Source organism: Cyphomyrmex costatus, unplaced genomic scaffold (genome assembly GCF_001594065.2).
Source record: "Cyphomyrmex costatus isolate MS0001 unplaced genomic scaffold, Ccosl1.0 scaffold164, whole genome shotgun sequence".
Classification (NCBI taxonomy): domain Eukaryota; kingdom Metazoa; phylum Arthropoda; class Insecta; order Hymenoptera; family Formicidae; genus Cyphomyrmex; species Cyphomyrmex costatus.
The window spans coordinates 1,004,582-1,026,164 of record NW_017275653.1 but is presented as its reverse complement, the minus strand read 5'-3'; the positions used below and the strand labels follow the sequence as shown (position 1 = coordinate 1,026,164).

The following is a 21,583-nucleotide window of genomic DNA, read 5'->3' as shown; positions in this document are numbered from 1 at the left end:
TCCAGAAAATTTATATAGCTCGATACGAATTACAACAATTAACAGACATACTTTTAGATTAGATCGAGTAATTAATACGCTTATGTAATGTGTACAATTGCTTTTTGTTAAACTAACAAGATGAAAAAAATAATTTGGTACTAACAACATGACCGATCTTCATATTTCATTCTTATACTGAAAAGAAAAAAAAAAGAATTATTCTTTTGAAATGTTTATAAAAGAATTATTTTTTTGCATTAACGAAAATATCTTAATTTAAAAAAAAGTTTTATTAATCCATTGTTAAATACGAGCAAAGAAACGTGTTTTTGAAATTAATATTTTTTTTCTCAGTGTATATTTAAATTATCATCTTAAGTCTTAAAATATCATAAATCAATCACAAAATCATATTAGCACCATATTAAAACATTACTTAAGACAGCTTTAAAACAAGAACTAACTATGAATATCGATTTATATCTTGTAAACGAGATGGTGTTGCTACTTTGATAGCTGCGATCGTTACAATTATAATTAATCTTGCGGTACTATATATAGCGTGCCATACTAATATCGCGAATACATTCGCAAAGTTACACCTGCCACTAATAGACATCGGATTAAATTAGGATTCATTAAACGCGGCTCTTTTATTCACCGTAACATCAGACGATTGTGATCAGGTTTCTCCAAAGCTGATCAAAACTCGCGGTGTCCATATCAAGTGCGCAGAGTTGTATTACGGGCATCCGCGATCAAGAGGCGTTAAAGCGTAAACGGCTGCTGTGATCTCTATGTGCAGTTGCTATGATCTATCTAGTGGTCGTTCAAATACCGTCACGATGCCGAACGTGACTTCGGACGGTACGGTAGCCGCGATATTCTCGGCTATCTCCGAGACCGCGTGTTAGGTACGTATAGTGTCGATGGCGCACGATTTCCAGTTATCCATTACCGTTGTCACACTTCCGGAATACTTGCTCAGCGTCCTCCGTCATTCGACGGACTGAGTTACGGTCGTCGCGACGGCGCAGCGAATTTCTCCTTTTAGTCCAAATGGGGCTTGTTTACAAATACCTTCTGCATCGCTTACGACGAGAGTCTTCTTATCGTCGTCAGCAAAGTCCTCAATGAGAGATCGTCCGAGTGGACTCAAGTACTCATACTTGGTTCGCATTAGATTTGTTTTCTGTAGCTGAAGTACCTGTATACTTTTGGAACTTAAAAATCTAGTGCAAGAATAAGAAACACATTTTCATTTTAAATACATTTCTGACATATTCAAAATGAATCCTAAAAAAAATTGTTAATTTTAACTCTCTCCAAAATCTAATCTCGCACCAAACTCTGTACTGACTTCCGGGGCGGTCGATACATCGATTGCCGTATAAGATCGAGCCTGCTGATTCTGCTCTTTCGCGTAAAGTCGGATCGAATCGCAGCTGGATCGAATCTGACCGGCATCGTCAGGACTTGGACCGGTACCGGCAATACAAGCGTGGCACGGCGGGACCGTTCGTCTCCTCCTCGTACGCTTTTATCAAACTGGCGGCGCTCCCCATTCCACGTTTCTCGCTCGGCTTCCTCCGTGCAACGGGACGCCTAGACCTTGGATTATGGAAGCGCATCCTGTCGGACCGGGGCCCACCCACGTCCCACGTGGCGCATCGTCGACAGGACATCTCATTCCTTCGCTATCTTGTATTAAATATACCGTACAGCAACGTCGTACCTGCTCGTCTATATGTACGAGTATGTATATACATACGTCGTACCGCGTGCGTTGTTTATAGGCAAAACATTCCCTTGATGGTCGTTCGATCCTCGCAATCGATTCGCCAGCCAGCACGCTGATCGTGTCTGTTGCCTTATCACGTGGAGCAAGAGAGACGCGCACGTATGTTTCTCGTCGTTCCGATTTGCTCCAATTCGCGCACCATCACGCGCTCCTCGACACATCGGGTACTTCGATGCGTTACGATGCCGATCACCATCGCGACGTGTACATACAGAATCGATCGACAGCTCTGCTATACGCCAAAGCGCGGATAATCGATGAAGATAACTGTGTCTTAACGAAGTGCCAGCCCATCATCTCGAAACTTGTAAAACCTTTCTCCATAGCAACACCGGAACAAGGACCGAAATATTCTTACGGCGCGAAGCCGCAAAGCGCATACCGCGCGCTTCTGTTACTTCCCCTAATCATCGTCCATTTCCTGCGAGAACTGTTATGCCCGCTCATTAAACTTGCCATCGCCGCTCGAACGTACGCCAGGAAAGACGTAAATTAAATTACACGTAGGATCGTAGCACCGTGTGGAGAACTCAATTCACGTGGAAGGGCGTACGCGCCGTTGAGAAGCCGGCGAGATATTTTCCTGAATCAGTGCTAGCCGTTCGTTGCCACGATTTTATTTTGTCGCGTTGATGATCATTCACCCGCGACGGCTAAAATAAAGTAACTGCGATACGTGTATATCGCACCACTGGCACAGAAGGCTGCCACGATATCAGGAGCGACTAGACTTTGCGTTTCAAGAGAAAATCTATAAAAGATTCTTCGTAACACAATGGGGAAAACGGTTTATATTTTTTTTTCTACACTGAGAAAAAATATCGTAAAATTTAAATAAATATTTATTTGAAGTGTCTATTGAATATCTATTAAATATAAAGATATATTTATATAATGTCAAAAAAAAATTGTTAATTTGATTTAACAATTATTTCTTCTTATTAATTAAATAGTTATTTACTGTAAGTGAATGTTTAGTTGGCAGTATTTAAATAAACATTTATTTTCTTTTCTGTATACATAAAATTAATATGATTATCTGTGATATATGTATGTTTTAATCAATTATTTCTTTGTTATATAAGTTGTGCAAAATTTTAAATTAGTAACTGAAAAGATAAAATTGAATGATTTTGAGTTATCATTCTTTAATATTATTTTTTAAGTTGCCATAAAATATAAAAACATTATTGTGCAGATGCAAGTCAGACAAAATAAGTAATTTTTATGGTGCATTTTTAATATTATATTGCAAGAAAGTTTCTGCAATTATTGCAGTTTTGATTAACGCAAGTCGATGCAGGTGATGAATTAATTGCAGCAGAGCAACGCGAGGAACGCAATCGTATTACAAAATCGATCTCTTTAATTCTCCAGTCTTCCTCCAGCGTATGAAGTTTCCTTCAGACATTTGTTTTTAACGCGAGACACGCGGCCAAACGGAACGTGAATAGGTCGCGTGAACTTGTTACGAACGTGAGAATCTCAGATGCATTTGCTGTCGGATGAGAACGATTAAGCAGAAATGAGAGAAGACGAGTAACTATGATGACCGCTAGTCGTTACGGAATATTTCTTTGGTAGGTGACGTGCGTTGAGAACGCGACTATCACCGCGGAATGCTCTTCTCGAGGAACGCATATACGCGAAATAATCCTAATAAACAATGAAGACGTTCTTGCCTTTTACCACGAGATAGGGATTCGTATCGTTTTTACTGTATTTTGACCTCGTTCGTCATATATTACTGCCATTACATTACAATTTATCGTGTTGCTCTGGTAACTATTATTTAACAGCAGCTTGCATTTATTGATCGATACACTTGTTGCATTGTGGTCTATTACCACTAATCGCTATGAACCAGAAACACACGAAAGTCGACAAAAACTCAAAATGACTTCGTTCTGACTCTTAACGTCAGCAAATCAGTTAAAATTTTATAACAAAAATTATTATTTTAACTTTCATGACGTTTAAGTGAAATTATTTTGACTTTCTCTTGATTTGGTGTATTCCTTGGAATTTGTTTATTACCAATTTGCGACGATCGTAGAGTGTCTCCCGTAACAATGTTAAAAGTGCAATATATAACAAATTTAATCAAGATCATCTGTTTCGCGGTTTATTGATGCTTGTGTAGGTATATAAGGAGCATAAAGAGTTACGTTAGACTTATAGGGTATACGGTGTCTCTTTCAAATAGTCATGTACACATCTCACGCGTGATGTGGCACGTGCCTGGGAACTGGGAAGTCAACGCAGGAGAGATCCTGGGGCATTATGAAATTCAGTCACGACCGTGAATGCTAATGGACCCGCACTTGACTGATTCCCCTTTAAATCCGACGTTAGTAAATATACGACTCGAGACCGTGTATATAAAAATCGAGCGGTCGCGTGTGTTGGATCTGCTCGTCTCACGTATCCAAATATTTTAATTAAACAAAGCAGGTACGGCTGTATATAAATCACGCGTGGGAGGGGGTATAAACCCCCCCCCCCGGTTTATACTCATATTCGTTTCTCTAACGACGGCAGATTGAGAGACTCATTTACCAGCAGCATAATCTTATGGCACCGTTGTACACGTACTTCGTACAACATTATTCGAGCGTAACTATCCAGGTGCAAAAATACCAAGCGATCCGAGAGATTTGATCATTATGAATATTAATTCGCGTTTCCTTCTGCGAAGCCCGTTTAACACGCGAGCTCTCAGGCGAACGCTTATTGCAGCTAATGGGTAAATCCGCTATCGACAGAGCAGCTCCTCTACACAACTCGCAGGCGGTCATGAGAAGATCGATAAACACGATTTGAAATCCGCGATCACTGGGTCATCCGGCGCTTCTTCTTGCTCGTCCTTGGTACATGTTCTGCCTCAAGTGGCAGCGACCGCAGCTACCGGTGCTGCGAGAGAAGTCGCGGCCAGCCAGCGACAGTTCTATATTCTGCTTCTTGACCTTGTCCCAGAGCGGCCTCCGGCGCAAACACTGTCTCAAGCATGTAGAAGTAGACTTTGCACAACCCGATTTTACAACAGCCGTTTACATAGAAAAGCCGGATATTAATTCTAACACGCGCGTGTACATAGTTCCTCTATTTAAATATAACACTACTTGAGAGAAAAAGAAAATGAGAAGCTTTATGTTAAATAAACGCCAACCCGTTTGAGTTTCTGAAATTTCAACGCAAGTAATCATTTGTAGATAACGTCATGATGTTATAAAATCGTGAAAACTATCTATAAAGGAAGGAGTTTAAGTAAACAAAGTGTACCGTAACAACATGTACAATATTAATGACCAAACAATTTGACGTATACTTCAGTTGCTACACTGAAAAAAAAGATTGGCTGAATAGGGCATAGTATTTTTAATTGGTTGCAGCAGCCAATCGACCATCTGAATTATTGCAGCTGCCAATCTTTGTATTTAGAATAGTTACTTAAATATTTATTGAAAGTCTATCTGTGAATAAGAGAGGCAAATTTTTACATTTTATACTTTATCTATATGTATGTAAGAACGCGGAGTACAAATGTAAATTCTGTAGCAGGAAAAGAGACATATCCATTTGTCGGAATGGATCCAATTTGTACATCAGTTTTCTCTAGATATCGAGAAAGTTACCCAAGACGCCCATATCCGGGATTTTTATATCCGTAAAGGTTGTGCAAGATGCGATGCGTCCAATGAAGTCGTATTCTTGGCGCAACTCCTATTTGTCATACTCCGATTTCAAGGAGGTTACAGAGAATCGAATTTTATATAGAGAGGAATATCGATTCAAAAAATATCTCCTAAAGAAGATGCAGAAACGACAAAGACAGCGTATGCTATGGAATAATTGCAACAAATACGGGAATAGATATTTCAAATTTTCAAAAGTCTTTTACACGTCCATTAAATAGACTTGTGAAAAAAAATTGCGAGGAATATTTGAAACGCGTAGCATCGGTGAAGATAATTTCAATGACGATGACGAGACAGTTCCAAGACGATGGTATCCTCGATCGAGCATTCGAAAGCGAGGGAATGCTGCGTCGATGACCTGGAATGCTGGGCCAGAATTCGGTGACAAGTCGGTCCAGGGTATCTTTTTTGCTCCTGTCAATGTGTTTTAGTGTGCGTCAGATGCACCTGTCGCGTCGTCGAGATACCGTCGTCGATCTTGGATCGTTGCCAGCAAAACGATCGACTAGAAATCGCAAATTCTTTCGCGATCCTTGGAACGTCCTGATGGTTTATAGGATGCACGTGCCGGCAGTATATCTGCCGATCCACAGGTTCTATCCAATTGTAGCGTCAAATCATAAATTTTAAATTAAACGACTTAGCGAAAGCTCTTTATATTGTGTGTACGAGTATAATTACAAAAACCGTTTGATGCCCGCAAACGGGAAATGGTACCGCTTCATTAAAATTGAAAGATGAGGTGAAAATAAATCCAAAGCTCTCTTGTTGAATCTATTTTTAATTCTTCTATTTACATCAGATCTATATTGAATCTGAAATTTAAGATGGAACTTACTAAATATAGAAAGATATTTTTATTCTTACTCCAAATTTGTCGATTTAAATATAAATTACATAAAAAATATTAAATCTTTCCCGATCTTGGATCAAATATTTGTTAGTACTAATTATTGAACATGTAAATTATATTTTATCCTGTTACTTCTTATCTTCTTTTTTTCATCTCGTCGCTTGCAAAGAGATACATCATCGAAAGCAAGTACCCAATGCTTCTCTCAGAAGTAGTTATATTATATGAATTACGGCCATTTAGAAGATATGTAAGAAATTACGATACTTACTTAGTTGCGTGATCTTTGAGATACGCTCGTAACGATTTACTTATTTGAAGTTTCACTGAGAAAGAGAGAGAGAGAGAGAGAAAAGCGCGCGGTTGTGAGATTAGATACGTCTCTGAAAGGGTTAATATGAGAAGCGTGCAACGGGAAAGTGAACTAGAAAGGAGCGTAGACGTGGCAGACAATAGACAATGGACGCGACGAAAGAGTGAGCGTAGATGCTCGCATGCTGCTGACAAGCTGTTAATATATAGAATTACAAAATTTATATCGCCTGTCTGCTGCGATCGACGTAGTAGAGCGCGGCTGTTAACAGCACCGTCGGCGCGGCGCGGCTCGCGTGACTCCCCGAGATTTACACGTCCTCGGGGAGAAGCGCCTGCTCTAAATTGACACGTGCCGCGACGATGATAAGTAGCCATCCGGACGATAGGTCGGCCTAACCGAATATAACGATATCGTTTTTGTTTTCAGGGATCAGGATGCGGTGGATCGGTTACGTGGCCACGATTCTCTGGTGGTCGGGCATCGCCAGGTCTCTCAGTACGCTGAATCGAGGTCACAGTCAGTAATATTCCTTTTGGTGATTTCAACGCGCCGCCGCCGTTTCGGTCATCCGCCGCGCGGATGATACTCCCCGTAGTACGTCTTTTTCGATCGGTGCCGCGGACTGCACCCACCACCCCTCGTCTCCCTCGCGCGCGTCGTCTCTTCCTTACGTACTTTCGAGCGGCCGAATGCACCTGCCGTTCCTCCTCTTTTCTCGCATTTCTCCCTGTCTTCATCTCGCACTCGCCCTCCCTTTGAGGTATCCTTCTCCCGCCCGAAGATTCTCCTTAAATGTATAACGCTTAATTGGAAGGAGAACTCGGTCAAGGTGCAGTCGGTCGTGCACGAGCGTGAGAAAAGAAAAGCGAAAGAAGGTGCTACTTTCTTTTTGTTTCGACGAATTCCCGACCGAAGGGAGAAGCTTCTTTATCTATTTTTTTTTTCCTGCTCTCAGATAATTGACTCGTGCAATCAGCTGTGAGCTTCGCCAACAAAGACGCGGTTTCTATATAGACGTTCGTATATCGGAATAAGGAAATACTTTGCTCGAATCAAGTCGGACATCACGCTTTATACGCGACAATTTCTCAAGCGCAGAATAATCGACGATAAATTATAATATACTACATAACGATACGATATTAACTTAACTCGCACAATTTATAACTTTTCTGACTGAGATTTATGTGTGACTGGCGAATGTCGAACGATATAAACGATCGATTCTCGAATAGCGATTCGAGTACGTTCAAAGGCAGCCCGTGCAATAAAATCTTCTTTCCTAATGTGGACTCTTCTCCTTTATAACGTAATGCAGTCGCGATACAGGCTGACACGATCGTGTTTCTAGCGGTGAAAGCGACTGCGTGAAGCTCCTACATCGCCGCGGTCGTAATTTACGTTACCCGAGTCTTACCATGACTCGGTTAATGACTCGGCCCAGGTCTACGTACTCCTTCCAGTTATTAAGTTTCATTTTTTTTTACACGATCTCTCACGCGTGCTTCGACAAGTGGTACACTTTCACCGAACTTGACGGCAAGGTAGACCTCATGTATAACATGTATAAGACAGTCTAATTGTCGAGCATGATATGACCTATCGTGCTTTATCGTGCGACATGATGTCACGCAACATCATCCTTTAGTACGCCCGTCAAGCTCGATACATGTAATCTCGTTACTCGGGGCAGGTATCGCCCGATTTTTCGGAGGGCGTGCATAGAAACACCGGTCTCTCACGAAATTATAAGTTGTTAAATTCACCGAGACAGTATGATCGACGTTAGCGTGCTTTCATCGCGCATTTAACGTTACAGCGCTGTCGGACTTCGGACTCTGACGTGAGATACGTATGTAATGGAGACGTGAGATTAAAGTCAGTTACGTTTAACGAAGAACGCACGCAGGAAGTAAATGAGATATTCGTCTTTTGTCGGCTCGCGTTGTTTAATACCGACGTAGACCAAGGTTTCAAGACTCCAGCGGTCGTAAAAAGATGAGAATTCTGAAATAGTCGATCTCTTTTCCGTCTCTCACGCAGGTTACAAAATCACTCCGAAACCCTGTAAAGTGCCCGGTTCCGAGAGCAAGGAAGGCACGTGCATGTTTGTGTGGGAGTGCATCAAGTCCGAGGGGACGCACGTGGGTGTGTGCGTGGATACCTTCATGTTCGGCAGTTGCTGCGTTCACAACACGACGGTGAACACGATAGGCACGTTTCATCATCCTCATCATCATCATCAGCAGCACCAGCACCAGCAGCAGCACCAGCAGCAACACGACGGTACGACGAGTACGCTCAGGCCAGGTTTACTGTTGGCGGAGCCAACCGGGAACGAGACCATCAGATTGACGTCAACTTCCCTCTTGGGATTCTCCTTGACAGCGTCAACCACCGCGAAACCGAATCTCCATCATTTCTCGGGATCTCACAGCTCCGGAGGCTCGACTAGACCGATGAAACCTGCATATTCGCACGGTGTCGGAAGGCCTTTGCAGAAAAGGCCGCACGCCAAACCAACATCCGAGCACGACGTCGACATATTGCAAACCCCCGCGGTGTCCTCCGCGTCTACGAACACGTGGGCGGAAGGAAGACCGCAGGAAACAAAGAGACCGGGTCATCACCCGGGTCATTCTCATCATCACAAGACGAGGCCGGACGATGGAACGCCGAGTGACAATCCATCGTCCATTCTAAGCCAACCAGGTTTCAAGGACAAGCTGGAGACACACAACACTTTAATAGTACGCTTGCCAGGGAAGGAGCACGCCGATGATGATGTTGATTCAAGTGGCCTTTTGAGCAAGCCCAACAAACAGGGCAAACCGGGTAAACCGGGCAATCAAAGGCCCTTTGAGTCGAGACCGGACGATGGGAAGACTGAAGATGTTGATCTCAGTGTGCAGGAAACGATAAATCGACCGAATGTCAATTCCGTCATTGAAAGCGTAAGGAAAGAAATTTATTATTGTAACTCTCATGATGATTCTATGATTATAACTCGTGATTCAGCGAGATAACTTTAAAAGGATTTCTTGTATAACATTCCTTCTCTTGTCGTCGAGAGTTCACTTTCCTTGGATCAGTCAGGCACCTATTTTGAGAAATTATTTAAATCATAATAAAATTATGTGAAGATAGAAGTAATTAAAACTGTCTTGTCTAATTATTGTCAAAATTATACATTCTATTTATTAACAAATTAGGAATACTAAGATTAATATTTATGTGATAAAAATTTAATAAAAATATTCCTTTGACTTTATGCAGTCATGTAGTTAAGGAAATATTTACATCGCAGCTAAAAAAGTTCTTTTAGGCACGATGTAAGCAGCGAGTTTAATGGAATATCGATTTTCCGCCAGGAAACGGGGAAAGAGACGCATCCGGGCTTGAATTTCGTGCACACTGAACGGCCGCACTGGGCGACCAAGCCAGCACAGTCAAAACCATCGTCGACGGACTTCTCTAAACCGTATTTTTCAATCAAAACGACCACTTATCGACCAGTAAGCGGTCAGCCAGATCATAGACCGAATTTTATCTCGAGGCCCAACTGGGTACTATCCACGAAGACGTCGACGACATCGACCGTCAGGCCGATGTATGCCAAACAGCCTTCCACCAGGTATGCAACTAGTTTTCAAGTTGTCTGATTCAAATCACAATATATACATATGCAAATCTATCGTTTCTACTTCAATAGTTTCTTTTACATGTATTATGATACAAAATATTTGTAGCATTATATCTTTATTATCGCGAGTAAAGTAAATGTATTTGTATTATTAGTATATCAGTCGTTTATTTACGTGTATTGTGTATCGCGCGAGCCCAACTTAAAATTTATCTTTCATTCTAGCGCAGCCGGATCCGTGCCACAAACCTCTCACTGGCAAGTAACTACGGAACCGGCATTTGTCACAAAACAGAAACCGTCATCGTTGTCCTCATCCTTGCCAACATCATTCTCCTCGCTTTCATCGTCGTCGTCATCGTCTTCGTCATCGTCTTCGTCATCCAAACCGATAACCGCGATTACTGTGCCGGAAATCGTACGAATTCCGTCTGTAGGTACGAGTTCTCATTACTGGTCGAACAGCTGGACACCACCTAGACCGTCCTTGAAACCTCACTGGACCGACAGTCCCAATCTTCTTCAGAATGGCCCCGAAAACTTTCCTCCGCGACCGAGCCTAAAGCCAACCGAGTCGCAACAGGTATACAGATGTTTTCTCTCCTTGATAGGAATTAATTAATTAACGCTGCCATAATTATTCTTTCCTCTTGTTCTCATGTTTAAATCATGAACGCATAAAGTCGAAAGCGTAAAGACGAACTATATAAAATTCGTAAAAATTATTATTAAACATAAGATTTCTCCCGATTATGGGAAATATTAATATATTTATACTTATTCTTACATTATCAATTGATACTTATTTATAAAAGTATTAATAAATACATCGTTAAAATTTTAGAAAAAACAATTGAATCCCATCTATAACATTGTTAACGTTAACTATTGGTCCCCTGATGTTTTCCATTCTGTGGCAGAACACCGAGTATCAGAAGCCCTTGGGTTCGGCGCACTACATAACGACGTCCCACTTGGAGACTTCAACTAGGCCACGGCCCACGAAGAAAACCACAATGCAAAGCACGACACCGTCCACGTTGTCGTCCTCCGCCAGCGGTACGATCAGTCCGACGAGCACGACGGCAACGATGACGACCATGAGCAGCACGACCAGCGCGAGCAGCACGAGTGCCACGAGCGTCACTACGACGCAAGGATTGTCGACCACCGAAGTGGCCACGGCAAGCGAGAAGGGAACGGGTTCGGTGATGACGGTCGCGGCCGCTGACGAGAGCAAGAACATGCAGTGCGGCGTGCCACCGTTATTCCCGCGGCCGGAAACGAGGATTGTCGGCGGCAAGGACGCGTCGTTCGGCCGATGGCCCTGGCAGGTGTCCGTACGTAGGACCTCCTTCTTCGGTTTTTCGAGTACTCACCGTTGCGGCGGGGCGGTGCTCAACGAGAATTGGATCGCCACCGCGGGCCATTGCGTCGACGAGTGAGTACGCTACGTTATTTCCCATCGTCCTTCAGTTGCGACGTGCACCGTCAAATGCGTCTTCTCCGTTTCAGTTTGCTGACGTCGCAAATCCGGATACGAGTCGGCGAGTACGACTTCTCGTCGGTACAGGAGCGACTGCCCTACGTGGAACGCGGGGTCGCCAAGAAAGTGGTGCATCCCAAGTATAACTTCTTCACGTACGAGTACGATCTCGCGCTGGTGCGCCTTGAAAGTTCCTTGACGTTTGCCGCACACATCTCACCTATCTGCCTACCGGCCACGGACGACCTCCTGATCGGAGAGAACGCGACAGTCACCGGCTGGGGAAGATTGAGCGAGGGTGGAACGTTGCCCTCGGTGTTGCAGGAAGTAATTATCGCGTTTTGACGATTAATACCATCTTTGGTGATGTACACGCGTTCGGATTTCTCCGACTTTTATTATTCTCTCTTTCAAGGTCTCCGTGCCGATAGTGAGCAATGACAGGTGCAAGTCAATGTTCTTGAGGGCCGGTAGACACGAGTTCATACCGGATATTTTCCTCTGCGCCGGTTACGAGACTGGTGGGCAGGATTCGTGCCAGGTACGTGCGTAAGAGTACTTAAACCTAACTACTAGTTGTTCACGTTCTAAATTTTTACTGAGAGACTTTTACGTTCTTACATCGTACAGGGCGATTCCGGAGGACCTCTCCAGGTGCGCGGCAAGGATGGCAGGTACTTCCTCGCTGGTATCATATCCTGGGGCATCGGTTGCGCGGAGGCTAACTTACCGGGCGTCTGCACGCGAATATCGAAGTTTGTACCATGGATTTTGAAGAACGTAACCTGATGTACTCGACGACGAACGCAGGGAGATGACATAAGGCGACTCTCGAACTCGGACGAAATTTATCGCGCAAATAAGCGATTCGCAGTGTCGTCTCGTGCGATATCAAAAGACATTACTCTAGAATTTTCACGCGAATTGAAAATACGACTACTATATCGTTTGCATTTATTTATTTGCATTTACACTGCCGCTCACAGAGTAAAGATCCTGGTTGCTATATGTATATGAAAAAAATATATCCGGCACTAGAAGTGAAACAAGATCATCGCCGGGAGTTATCGAACATACATATATATTAGTGACGTATGTGAAATATCGTGCATTGTAGCAGCACACTGAACTGTATTTATACATAAAAGTACGTAAGGAAATAATATATTTGCTAGATTAAGACTAAATAAACAAGGGAAGTCTCAATTGTGTAATAAAAAGATCAAATGAGTAGTCCGATAGATTTCGAAGACACATTGTTATCATTCTTGCCACTTTGATCCGAATATAAAATACGATACACAAAACACACACACACACACACACACACACTGAAAAAATTACGAAAGAATCGTAAATTTGTAAATTACATATCCATTGTCGTAATATCAGTTTTAATGATAAACCAGATACTGTCGATCCGGTAACTTGGGCAAAAGGGCTAAAGAAAATCAATGAAAAATATGAATTTTTTCATAATAATTGCAGTTTCGATTCTCGTAGTTTTCGAAACAAACTATGTAAGTATCTGCTTTTATTGAATAGCAAGATGTATAAAAAGTTTGCCCTTCGCTCTTTAGCGTGAGACAGCTTGAAATAATCTTCCAAATGCTCAATCCTACACATTTCAAGTTATGCTCACTGCTACTTTTTTATCTTTAATATTTCTTTATTTACAAATAGGAATTTGTACAGAGCACAATATTAACTACTGCGTGTACTTGATAATAATTGTGTGCGAGCTAATAGGAGAAGTCCACATTATGGAATTATTTATAAGTGTCGTCAAATAAACGAGTGTTTATTTAAACCTTAGTAATCTAAATCATATTCCTATAATATTCTCGAATTAAGCGGATCGTCCACTCGACCGGCGATTAAACTCACTGAAGTCTCGGTGTCGACGATGAAATAAAGGAAGGGATGCAAAGCTGTAAAGGGTTCGGGTCCGGCTCTTTCGAATAGACCATTACCTAAAAAAAATTCATAATTATCTTACAAACTTTTACGAAGAATTATTTTAGTCACAGAAAATATTAAAAATGTTTTTAATGATAATATTTAATAATATTTAAAAATATTTTTAATATTTTTTGTAATATGCACATTACATATTGTAAAAGACGAAACGAAAAATCACGTACTTTCCAAAGCGATAACATTATTTAGCAATGACAAATTTGCAAAAAAAATATTTACACAATTTAATTTATAGTTTAAAATTCTTTTGCAAATTTTGGTGCGCGCAAAAATGCAGCAGTTTAGCCGCGCATAATACAAAGCATAATACTTTGTGCTATTCTACTTAGTGCAGAGGAATTAGGAAGACGTTTAAATTACGATGGAAAAATATAAGAGGTTTGGAGTTAATGTGTTTAGGGAGTTTTTGCAAGGAAATAAGGCTGAATTTTTTGTACATTAGAAGAGAAACTATATATACGTTGTTACAATCCTTTTTATGATCACAAGATTTTTTTAAAGCACTTGCAGAACACAGTTTTTTGATGAGTTCAAGTCTAGAAAAGCAGAAAGCAGAAAAGCCGCAACCAATTAGAACTCGCACTGGTAATCGCTGATTTCGGCTTTTTCTACTGTTTTCTACCAGCGCAAGTTTTGATCGGCTGCTGCGTTTCTGCTTTTTGCTTTTCTGTCAAAGCATAAATTCACTCTTAGATTTAAATAAAATAGTATGTATTATGTATAAGAAAACAATTTTATTTTTGTCGTGTATATATTGATTTTCAAATAAATGCGAATTATATGATAGAATGATAAAATATTTAGAAGACAAAAGGTTATTATGCTTTACTCTAAGATCAAATAAAAATTGTTAATAGTAATTTGCATTTCAGAATCCGTTTTAGTTTAAACAGCATTTTAATTTCTTATCTCTTAAACGAGTGGCAGATGCATTGCAGATTGACGCAGATCAATCTTTAGATTTCCAGATGTCCAGTTCATTGACTTCGGATGCGTCCTTCCTTTCACTGAGTTGACAAAACTTCTCACCGTATTTTTACGACAGTTAGTTTTTATATGAAAAGAACGTAATATCACAAACAACGGAAATAAGTAACTATAGTGCAGTAAAAACATAATTTAATTTTATTACATGACTATTATTATTAGTTTGATACAAGGTTTATTTAACTATCATTTTAACTATATGTCAAACAAAGAATTCCGTTAAAGAAACTGAATAGATACAGTTCAATAATGTTTTATAGAAAATTGAAACTCTCTCCAAGTATAAATCATAATAATCCCACATCTTATAAATATTTTATCATTGTATCATATAATTTGTATTTATTTGAAAATCAATGTATGCGCAACAAAAGTAACCGAAAAATAATATAGAAACGCTGCAACACCACAGCGATTCAGGAATCCTCGGTGAATGTAAAAAGTGATGGCGCAAGGTCTTTTATTGACTTCCTTTACGGATCTGAGCAGGATATCAGCAATTAAATTCAGTGAACTGAACAACAATACTGAGAATATTTCCAACAGTAATCGATAGTTTTGCTTGAGGCCTAGTGGCGTGAAAATAAATATTGCTTAGCTATTCGTCCTCGAAACTCGTATTTTCGCAGATACGGTCCATTTACATCTCGCGGCTACACGTCATAATTTTCCAAGATTAAATCCTGTAAATTACGTAGAATTCATGGATGCGTTAAAAAAAAAAAAGCGTTTAGCTGAATTATCTGCTAAATTAATTTGTAATTTAACGATACATTGAGGAGATAATGACTTATACCCATACAATTATCGTAAAGATGTAATTTAGCTATTACTAGACATTTGTTTCCGATCATTTCTCAATCTTAAACAAAGAAAAGATTGTCGAGTAATTTTGAAAATCTTTGATAAGTGTTTTCGAAGCAACGGTCATCGTTAACGACGCACGGTCGGCGTTAAGTAATGAAGATTCAGCGGAACGTGAGAAAAAGCAACGACGGAACAAGCGGAAGCGCAAAAGAGAGAAAAGAAAGTGAAGAAACGACTGACAATGAGTGGCAGCAGTAGCACTTAATAGCCGGCCGTCGTTAGAGACGCGTGTTTATTACGCGTAGAGGGAAACATTGTCGCCGCCGTCGTTTGCAAATTATGTGCGCAAATTATGTTTCTGGAGGATACTCGAGCCGCGAGCGTGAAACTTCGTAATTTCACTCGTTAATACCGGATATTGCGTCAACGTAATTATTTCTTCGAACATTATCTCCGACACGGCGGAGCTATTCCGCCTCTCGTTGTTTGTTTCTCTCTTCCACGATAAATTAAATCACCTAAACGCCATTCAGTGCCAATAACGTTTGATTAACCGAGCGCTCGAGACGTATCGGAACGCTCACTAATTTCGAATGCTATACCTAAGATGGATTAATTCTAGGGAATCAAGTTGATTACTCGTATCAAATTGTCAGGCAATACTTAATACAATCACGTGAAAGATGTAGTATCGAGAATGGAGAACGTGGCAAAGTAATGAATAATAATAAGATGTAATGTGTAAAATATATATATCCGATAATGTTAAATATATAAAAAGTAAAAAATCAAAATGAACTCGTGCATTTTATCGACGAACGGATACTAGGACGTTTGACTCGTACTGACAGCGCTATATTACGTTATTATACACTTAAGGATAGAAGGAAGCAATTTACAAGCGGCAGGAGAAGCGAAAAAAAGGGTGAAATATATATTTAAGAAATGAAGGAATACCGCAGATGCTAATGATTATACATGTAACGCGTAAAGTTGTATAAATTGGACTCTTAAATTCAGGATGTCCGCATTAAAGAGCAAGGAATGCAATTACACGCGTGGAAACGATTACCGTTATGGGGTAATTGAAAGGAGAGTGCGACAGTGCATGAAAAGCGTAAGAGAGTAAAAAGAACCTGGCGGTAGATATCGATAATAGTCCCTTCGAGGTGGAACGACATTAGACGACTCACGAGAATGGGTCCGGTCGGGTTTCATATAATTTCTTATATTGACCCCTATACTCTGTTGCACGTCTCTAGCGTATACACCGAGATCGGATGTCATGGGCGATAAATCGGCTACTCTTGGCTCGAACACATCCAGGATACCCAGCTACGAAGGGAACAGGCAAATAAAGGAAAATCTTGGAGAGATTACGCAAATATCGAGGCAAATATACATCAGTCACGCACAGGTGTCGATAATAATCCTGATTCGTCCTTCCTCAATCTCGACTTTCCGTACTCACGAAACGTCGAAACAATGTCTTTTTGTCATATTCAAGATTGTATAAGATGCCTTAGGAAAATCATTCGAAATAATTCGGAAAACGAGTAAGCAAAGATACGTAAGTTATATTAGTTGATGTTACGTAATTATTTCAGGTCTCTACATATGTAAGCTTCTCATTATTATATTAATGAATCCTTGAGATAAAAAAGTCTGCAAAAACGGGAAACTGTAAAAACTGTGGAGAACTACTTGACACCTTCATGCGCGGTTGACTGTAAATCCGGAGTATATTTTTCTATTCCATGTCTACATTTGGCATTGATCGGACATTGACGTCAAAGAGGACGTGTTATCCACTTACCCTTTGCAAAAATGACGTCAATGTGACGAAACCACGCAGCATGAACGAAGGTATAGTGGCCCTGACCCAAGTAGGCTGTAATCGCTTCCTCAACAATCTCAATGACTTTCCGCTAAGATCCCTCGCCAGTCGAAGCGTGTCCGTTTTGTCAGTCGGCATGAAAAGTATAATGTTGTATCGTGGATCCTTGAATATTAAGAAAATAAGAGATTCTTTGCATTGCTCGGTTGTAGTCCAAGTTACTTTAGAAAAATTTATGTCTAATTTCTAAGATTCAACATAAGATCCAACAACTATGATTTTTAAGATTTAGAAAAATTTTTAATTAAAGATTAATAAATCAATAAATAAATTAATTCCAACAAGTTTTGAAAAAAATGGATTAATAAATCATATTGAACTTTCACACAGACTTACGTCCAAAGGAAATTCGAGCGCGACTGCTTGCAATGATGGGAAATACGCGAAGGGCAACACGGCGATATATCTCGAAGCTGATACCGAGGAAACATCGCAACCGTTCACCAAAAACGACATCTCCGCTGATGAATCCCCTATGGAGGATTCACTCGGATTTACTGTATTATACGACTTCCAAATTTCTAGATTTTGCATCCAAATACCTTCGTCTGTAAAAAAAAAAAAAAAGATCGAATTCCATCAGTTATTTAGCAATTTCTATTTGTGGAAAGAATTCTTTCTTATTAATCTTATATAGATGCAATGTAATTTTATATTATTTTTTTTTCTTAACAAAACGTTTAATACTATAATGATTTGGTATAAATGTAATTACATAATTTATAGCAATTGCTATAAAAATAATTTAATATTGAAATTTTCCTACAGAACTAATTAAAATGATGTGAAAATATTTTGCTGGAATTATTCCATGTTTTAGAACATCTCAGCGAAATTGCTAAAAATTTACTAAAGTTGCACTAAAAGTAAATTTTTTTAATTAACATACAGAAAAATTGCTGAAATTAATCTGAAATTTTGCTGAAAATATTATAAAGTTTTCAGCTAAAAATCGCTAAAATTTCGCTGAAAAGTGTTCCAAAACGTAAACTAATTTTGACAAAATTTTTTCACTAAAGAGAAAGATTTAACTCGTAGCTCTTTTAATTCGTAATACGAGCAACATTTATTCGAAAAAGATATTCATTGACTAAACGTACCTGGATAGCTGGAGAAGTATCCGCGTAGGCTTCTCGCTTTGCGTTTACGAAGATTCGGCGCTCTGTCCCGTGAGTCACCTTTAACGGTATTGCTGTTAATTATACTATCTATCAGATTAATTATATCTTTCTTCTTTCGATTCGAAATTGTATTTTCATCCACAAGAGGTGCGGCCGTTGGATTATCTGTAGAACTCATCGTAGAATTCACGACCGCGAAGTTATTTTCAGCAGGATTGTCTGCGTTTGTTGCTGAAACAGGCGCTACCACGGTCGTTAGAGAATTGACTGCGACAGCACCGTCTATATTAGTTATCGTCGTCATTGCGAGGTTATTCGCAGTTCCTGAAGTATTCTCGATCGGAGTATCCGTCGATATCTCGGTATTCGATTGCGAAATAACGCCGTTCACCACCGTCGTTTCGGTAACGGGACTCGAGATAGTCACGTTCGCGTTATTCAATATCGCTGGTACCACAGTAGTTAACGAATTCATGGTAACTGTACTCAAGGTCGCGTTGCGAACAGTTGTATTAGCGGGCGTCATGTTGACGACGACTGAACTCGCGGCTACCAATGCGTCAGTACTTGGATCCATGACGATTGTAGCCGGCGAGTCCGAACTCAACGTATTTAGTGTCATTGGCACCTCAGTATTCATAGTGAAAGTTGAAGCATCAGTACTCATCGATACCGCCACATCAGCATCTGCAGTCACAGCTGCTGTTGTCATTCCGGCGCCTGTCGATGGCCGAACGCTCTCGTTAGAAACGCTAGCACTCGTTGCAGTATCGCCGGCGGTGATTGTTGGGGAAGTTTGCTGACCCTGATTATCCGCGACGGTGACCACGTCAGTTGTAGTCGGAATCATTCGACTGTCCGTGTTTACTATCGGAGTAATCGTATTCGGCGAACCCGCGACAGTTTCCGCACCAGCGGATGGTGTCGACTGAACACTTTCGCCGGAAGTAACCGCCGTTAAGGAATTTGTCGATTGCGTCGGTGACGTATTTTGGATAACTGTTCCGGTGCTGGTGACCGGAGCCAATGTCGATTGTACGTCGGTTGCACCCGTCGGTGCCATCGTGACAGTTTGCTGAGTAACTCCCGCTGCGGTCGATGGAACGACTGTTGTTTCCGCACCAGCCGGAGGAAGCGTCGTGATTGCACCCGTTGATGTTGTCGTCGTCATGTCCGGCACATTCTCAGCGTTTGCCATCTCTGTTGATGGCATGCTTGAGCCGATCGTGGATGTCGGAAGTTCAGTTATACCTGATGAGTCTTCCATGCTAACGGTAACGTTCGCTTCTTGCTCAATACTCGATAGATCGAAGCCGTAAAATCTCAGAATGTCTTCATACTCGGGACGGAGTCTGGTATTTTCTCTGCTTAGCGTCAAACCGCCTAGGAAGCCGTCGGCGTTAAGGTAGCTCTTGAAATCAACATCAATGTAAAAAAATTTGATGTGTGTAATTCTCTGATCATTTATAACTATATATTCTAATCTTATTTTTATATAATTATCAATTTTTTTTAATATCGGACTCCTCGCTCTAATGAAGTGAACTGCAATATTCACGAAACATCGACATTCTCATAATAGATCTGAACACGGAAATAATTTATTTAGCTTCTAAGTATTTAATTATCAATTTTGTTTTTCAGAGATGAACATTTAAATGTCGACAGAAATATGCCAAATCATACAATTAGATTAATAATTATTTGTCAAAAAGAGTCTAAAAAATATCTAAAAAAAATATCCAGGATGTCTTCGCGACGTTACCTAAATATTGGTACAGTAACCGTATGTCCTTTATTGTAAAAGTCCTTTATTTCAGATAGCTGTCCTTTACATTTATTTGTTTCTTGAAAATTCAATTTTGTCCTACTATTATTGTCCTAAATTTTATAATGCACAGATCCTCGACAGTCAGAAATTGATTTAAAAACATGTAGAAATAAAGCCCTAAAATTTTCAGATTTGTTCTTTATTTTCTTTAAGAAAATATGATCACCGTACATATTGATCTTGTTGCTTGCACTTTTTGCATCTTCGCTTTCTCTCTACTTGAATATACATATATTATTAGTTCAAGAATCTTACTCGTAATCGTCGATGAATATCTCTGAAACCGATCCTGGTAACATCCCGGTTGGCTGGCAGGCCTATGGCCTCGGCGATTTGTTGACCTCCTCTACCCGCGGATCCTTCATAGAGCGCCGCTAATACGAAGGCGACCCCCGTTGGCGAGAACGCGACGTTTCCACGCGTCAAATATTGCTGAAGGATTCTCACCCCGAGCTCGTTGACGACATCGGTGATCACGTCAACTGGACGTTGCGTGTCCGCGCGATACCAAGGGTCGTACCTATAAGCGAACGCGGACGATACTGCTGCAACATAACATCAGTGGGAAACTTTAAAATTCATAACATTGCGTGATTTGACGCGTTAGTACATATCATCTGTTTCTTTGAAATTGAAGTCTTCCCACGAATAACACTGTCAGTTTCTTCACGAACTGCAATCATATCTTGAGATGGCTCTTCTGGAAATCTGTGATACAACTCTATCTCTACTTTCTCTTTTTGTATTCATATCGAAAAAATTAAATTAAATATTTTGATTTATTCATATTAATTTGTTTCGCTTTAGTTGCGCAAAGAGGCTTCAATGTTCAAGCTGATGACAACAATCGCTTTCCCGGCTTAATCCTCTACTGATTCAAATCGCAAAGTAATCGAAACGTCCTTACGTACGCTGCAATATTACGATCAGATGCAGTGGCTTTCCCATTGTTTCCGCTGCTTCCTTCTCGATGTTCCCGATCGTGTCGTCGAGCCGGAGACGGAGTCCGCGACGAAATCCAGCCGGTTCTAATGCTAGGATTAGCCTTAGTCGTCCGCGCTCTACGTCGGGACTGGCTCACGTCGGAACGCGCGGATCAGATACGCTAGCCGCCTAGCTCGTCGGGGCCCGTGGTTCGATTAAGACCCGCTTAAGGGGCCCGTCCGAGGCGCGCGAGGCCC

At 40.7% G+C, this 21,583-nt stretch overlaps 2 protein-coding genes across 2 annotated transcripts in view; one reads left to right on the top strand and one right to left on the bottom strand.

The window, feature by feature from the left end:
* The window catches only part of LOC108771659 (serine proteinase stubble), a 35,701-nt gene extending 23,031 nt beyond the window's left edge, over positions 1–12,670 (top strand). The window contains exons 2-9 of the mRNA XM_018536999.1: positions 7,077–7,166; positions 8,694–9,604; positions 10,022–10,284; positions 10,519–10,876; positions 11,214–11,734; positions 11,809–12,106; positions 12,195–12,320; positions 12,410–12,670. Of these exons, the coding sequence (XP_018392501.1) occupies positions 7,085–7,166; positions 8,694–9,604; positions 10,022–10,284; positions 10,519–10,876; positions 11,214–11,734; positions 11,809–12,106; positions 12,195–12,320; positions 12,410–12,568 (2,718 nt within the window). The 5' untranslated portion in view covers positions 7,077–7,084 and the 3' untranslated portion in view covers positions 12,569–12,670. The remainder of the gene's footprint in view (positions 1–7,076; positions 7,167–8,693; positions 9,605–10,021; positions 10,285–10,518; positions 10,877–11,213; positions 11,735–11,808; positions 12,107–12,194; positions 12,321–12,409) is intronic.
* A 434-nt stretch (positions 12,671–13,104) lies between these two features.
* On the bottom strand, positions 13,105–21,350 carry LOC108771660 (uncharacterized). Its single transcript, XM_018537000.1, has 7 exons — positions 21,314–21,350; positions 20,658–20,947; positions 18,551–19,982; positions 17,787–17,998; positions 17,370–17,555; positions 16,747–16,888; positions 13,105–13,752 (listed from the first exon to the last, which is right to left on the bottom strand). Exons 1-7 carry the CDS (start codon positions 21,348–21,350, stop codon positions 13,613–13,615), a joined length of 2,439 nt encoding a protein of 812 aa, XP_018392502.1. The 3' UTR covers positions 13,105–13,612.
* Positions 21,351–21,583: the final 233 nt, after the last annotated feature.

Excerpts from the sequence above, each read along its gene's own strand:
- LOC108771660 (XM_018537000.1), bottom strand. The coding sequence starts at position 21,350 with ATGGGAAAGCCACTGCATCTGATCGTAATATTGCAGC. Across the intron at positions 19,983-20,657 it reads ATATTCATCGACGATTACGA|AGCTACCTTAACGCCGACGG; the intron begins GTAAGATTCTTG and ends GTTGATTTCAAG. Across the intron at positions 17,999-18,550 it reads ATACTTCTCCAGCTATCCAG|ACGAAGGTATTTGGATGCAA; the intron begins GTACGTTTAGTC and ends TTTTTTTTACAG.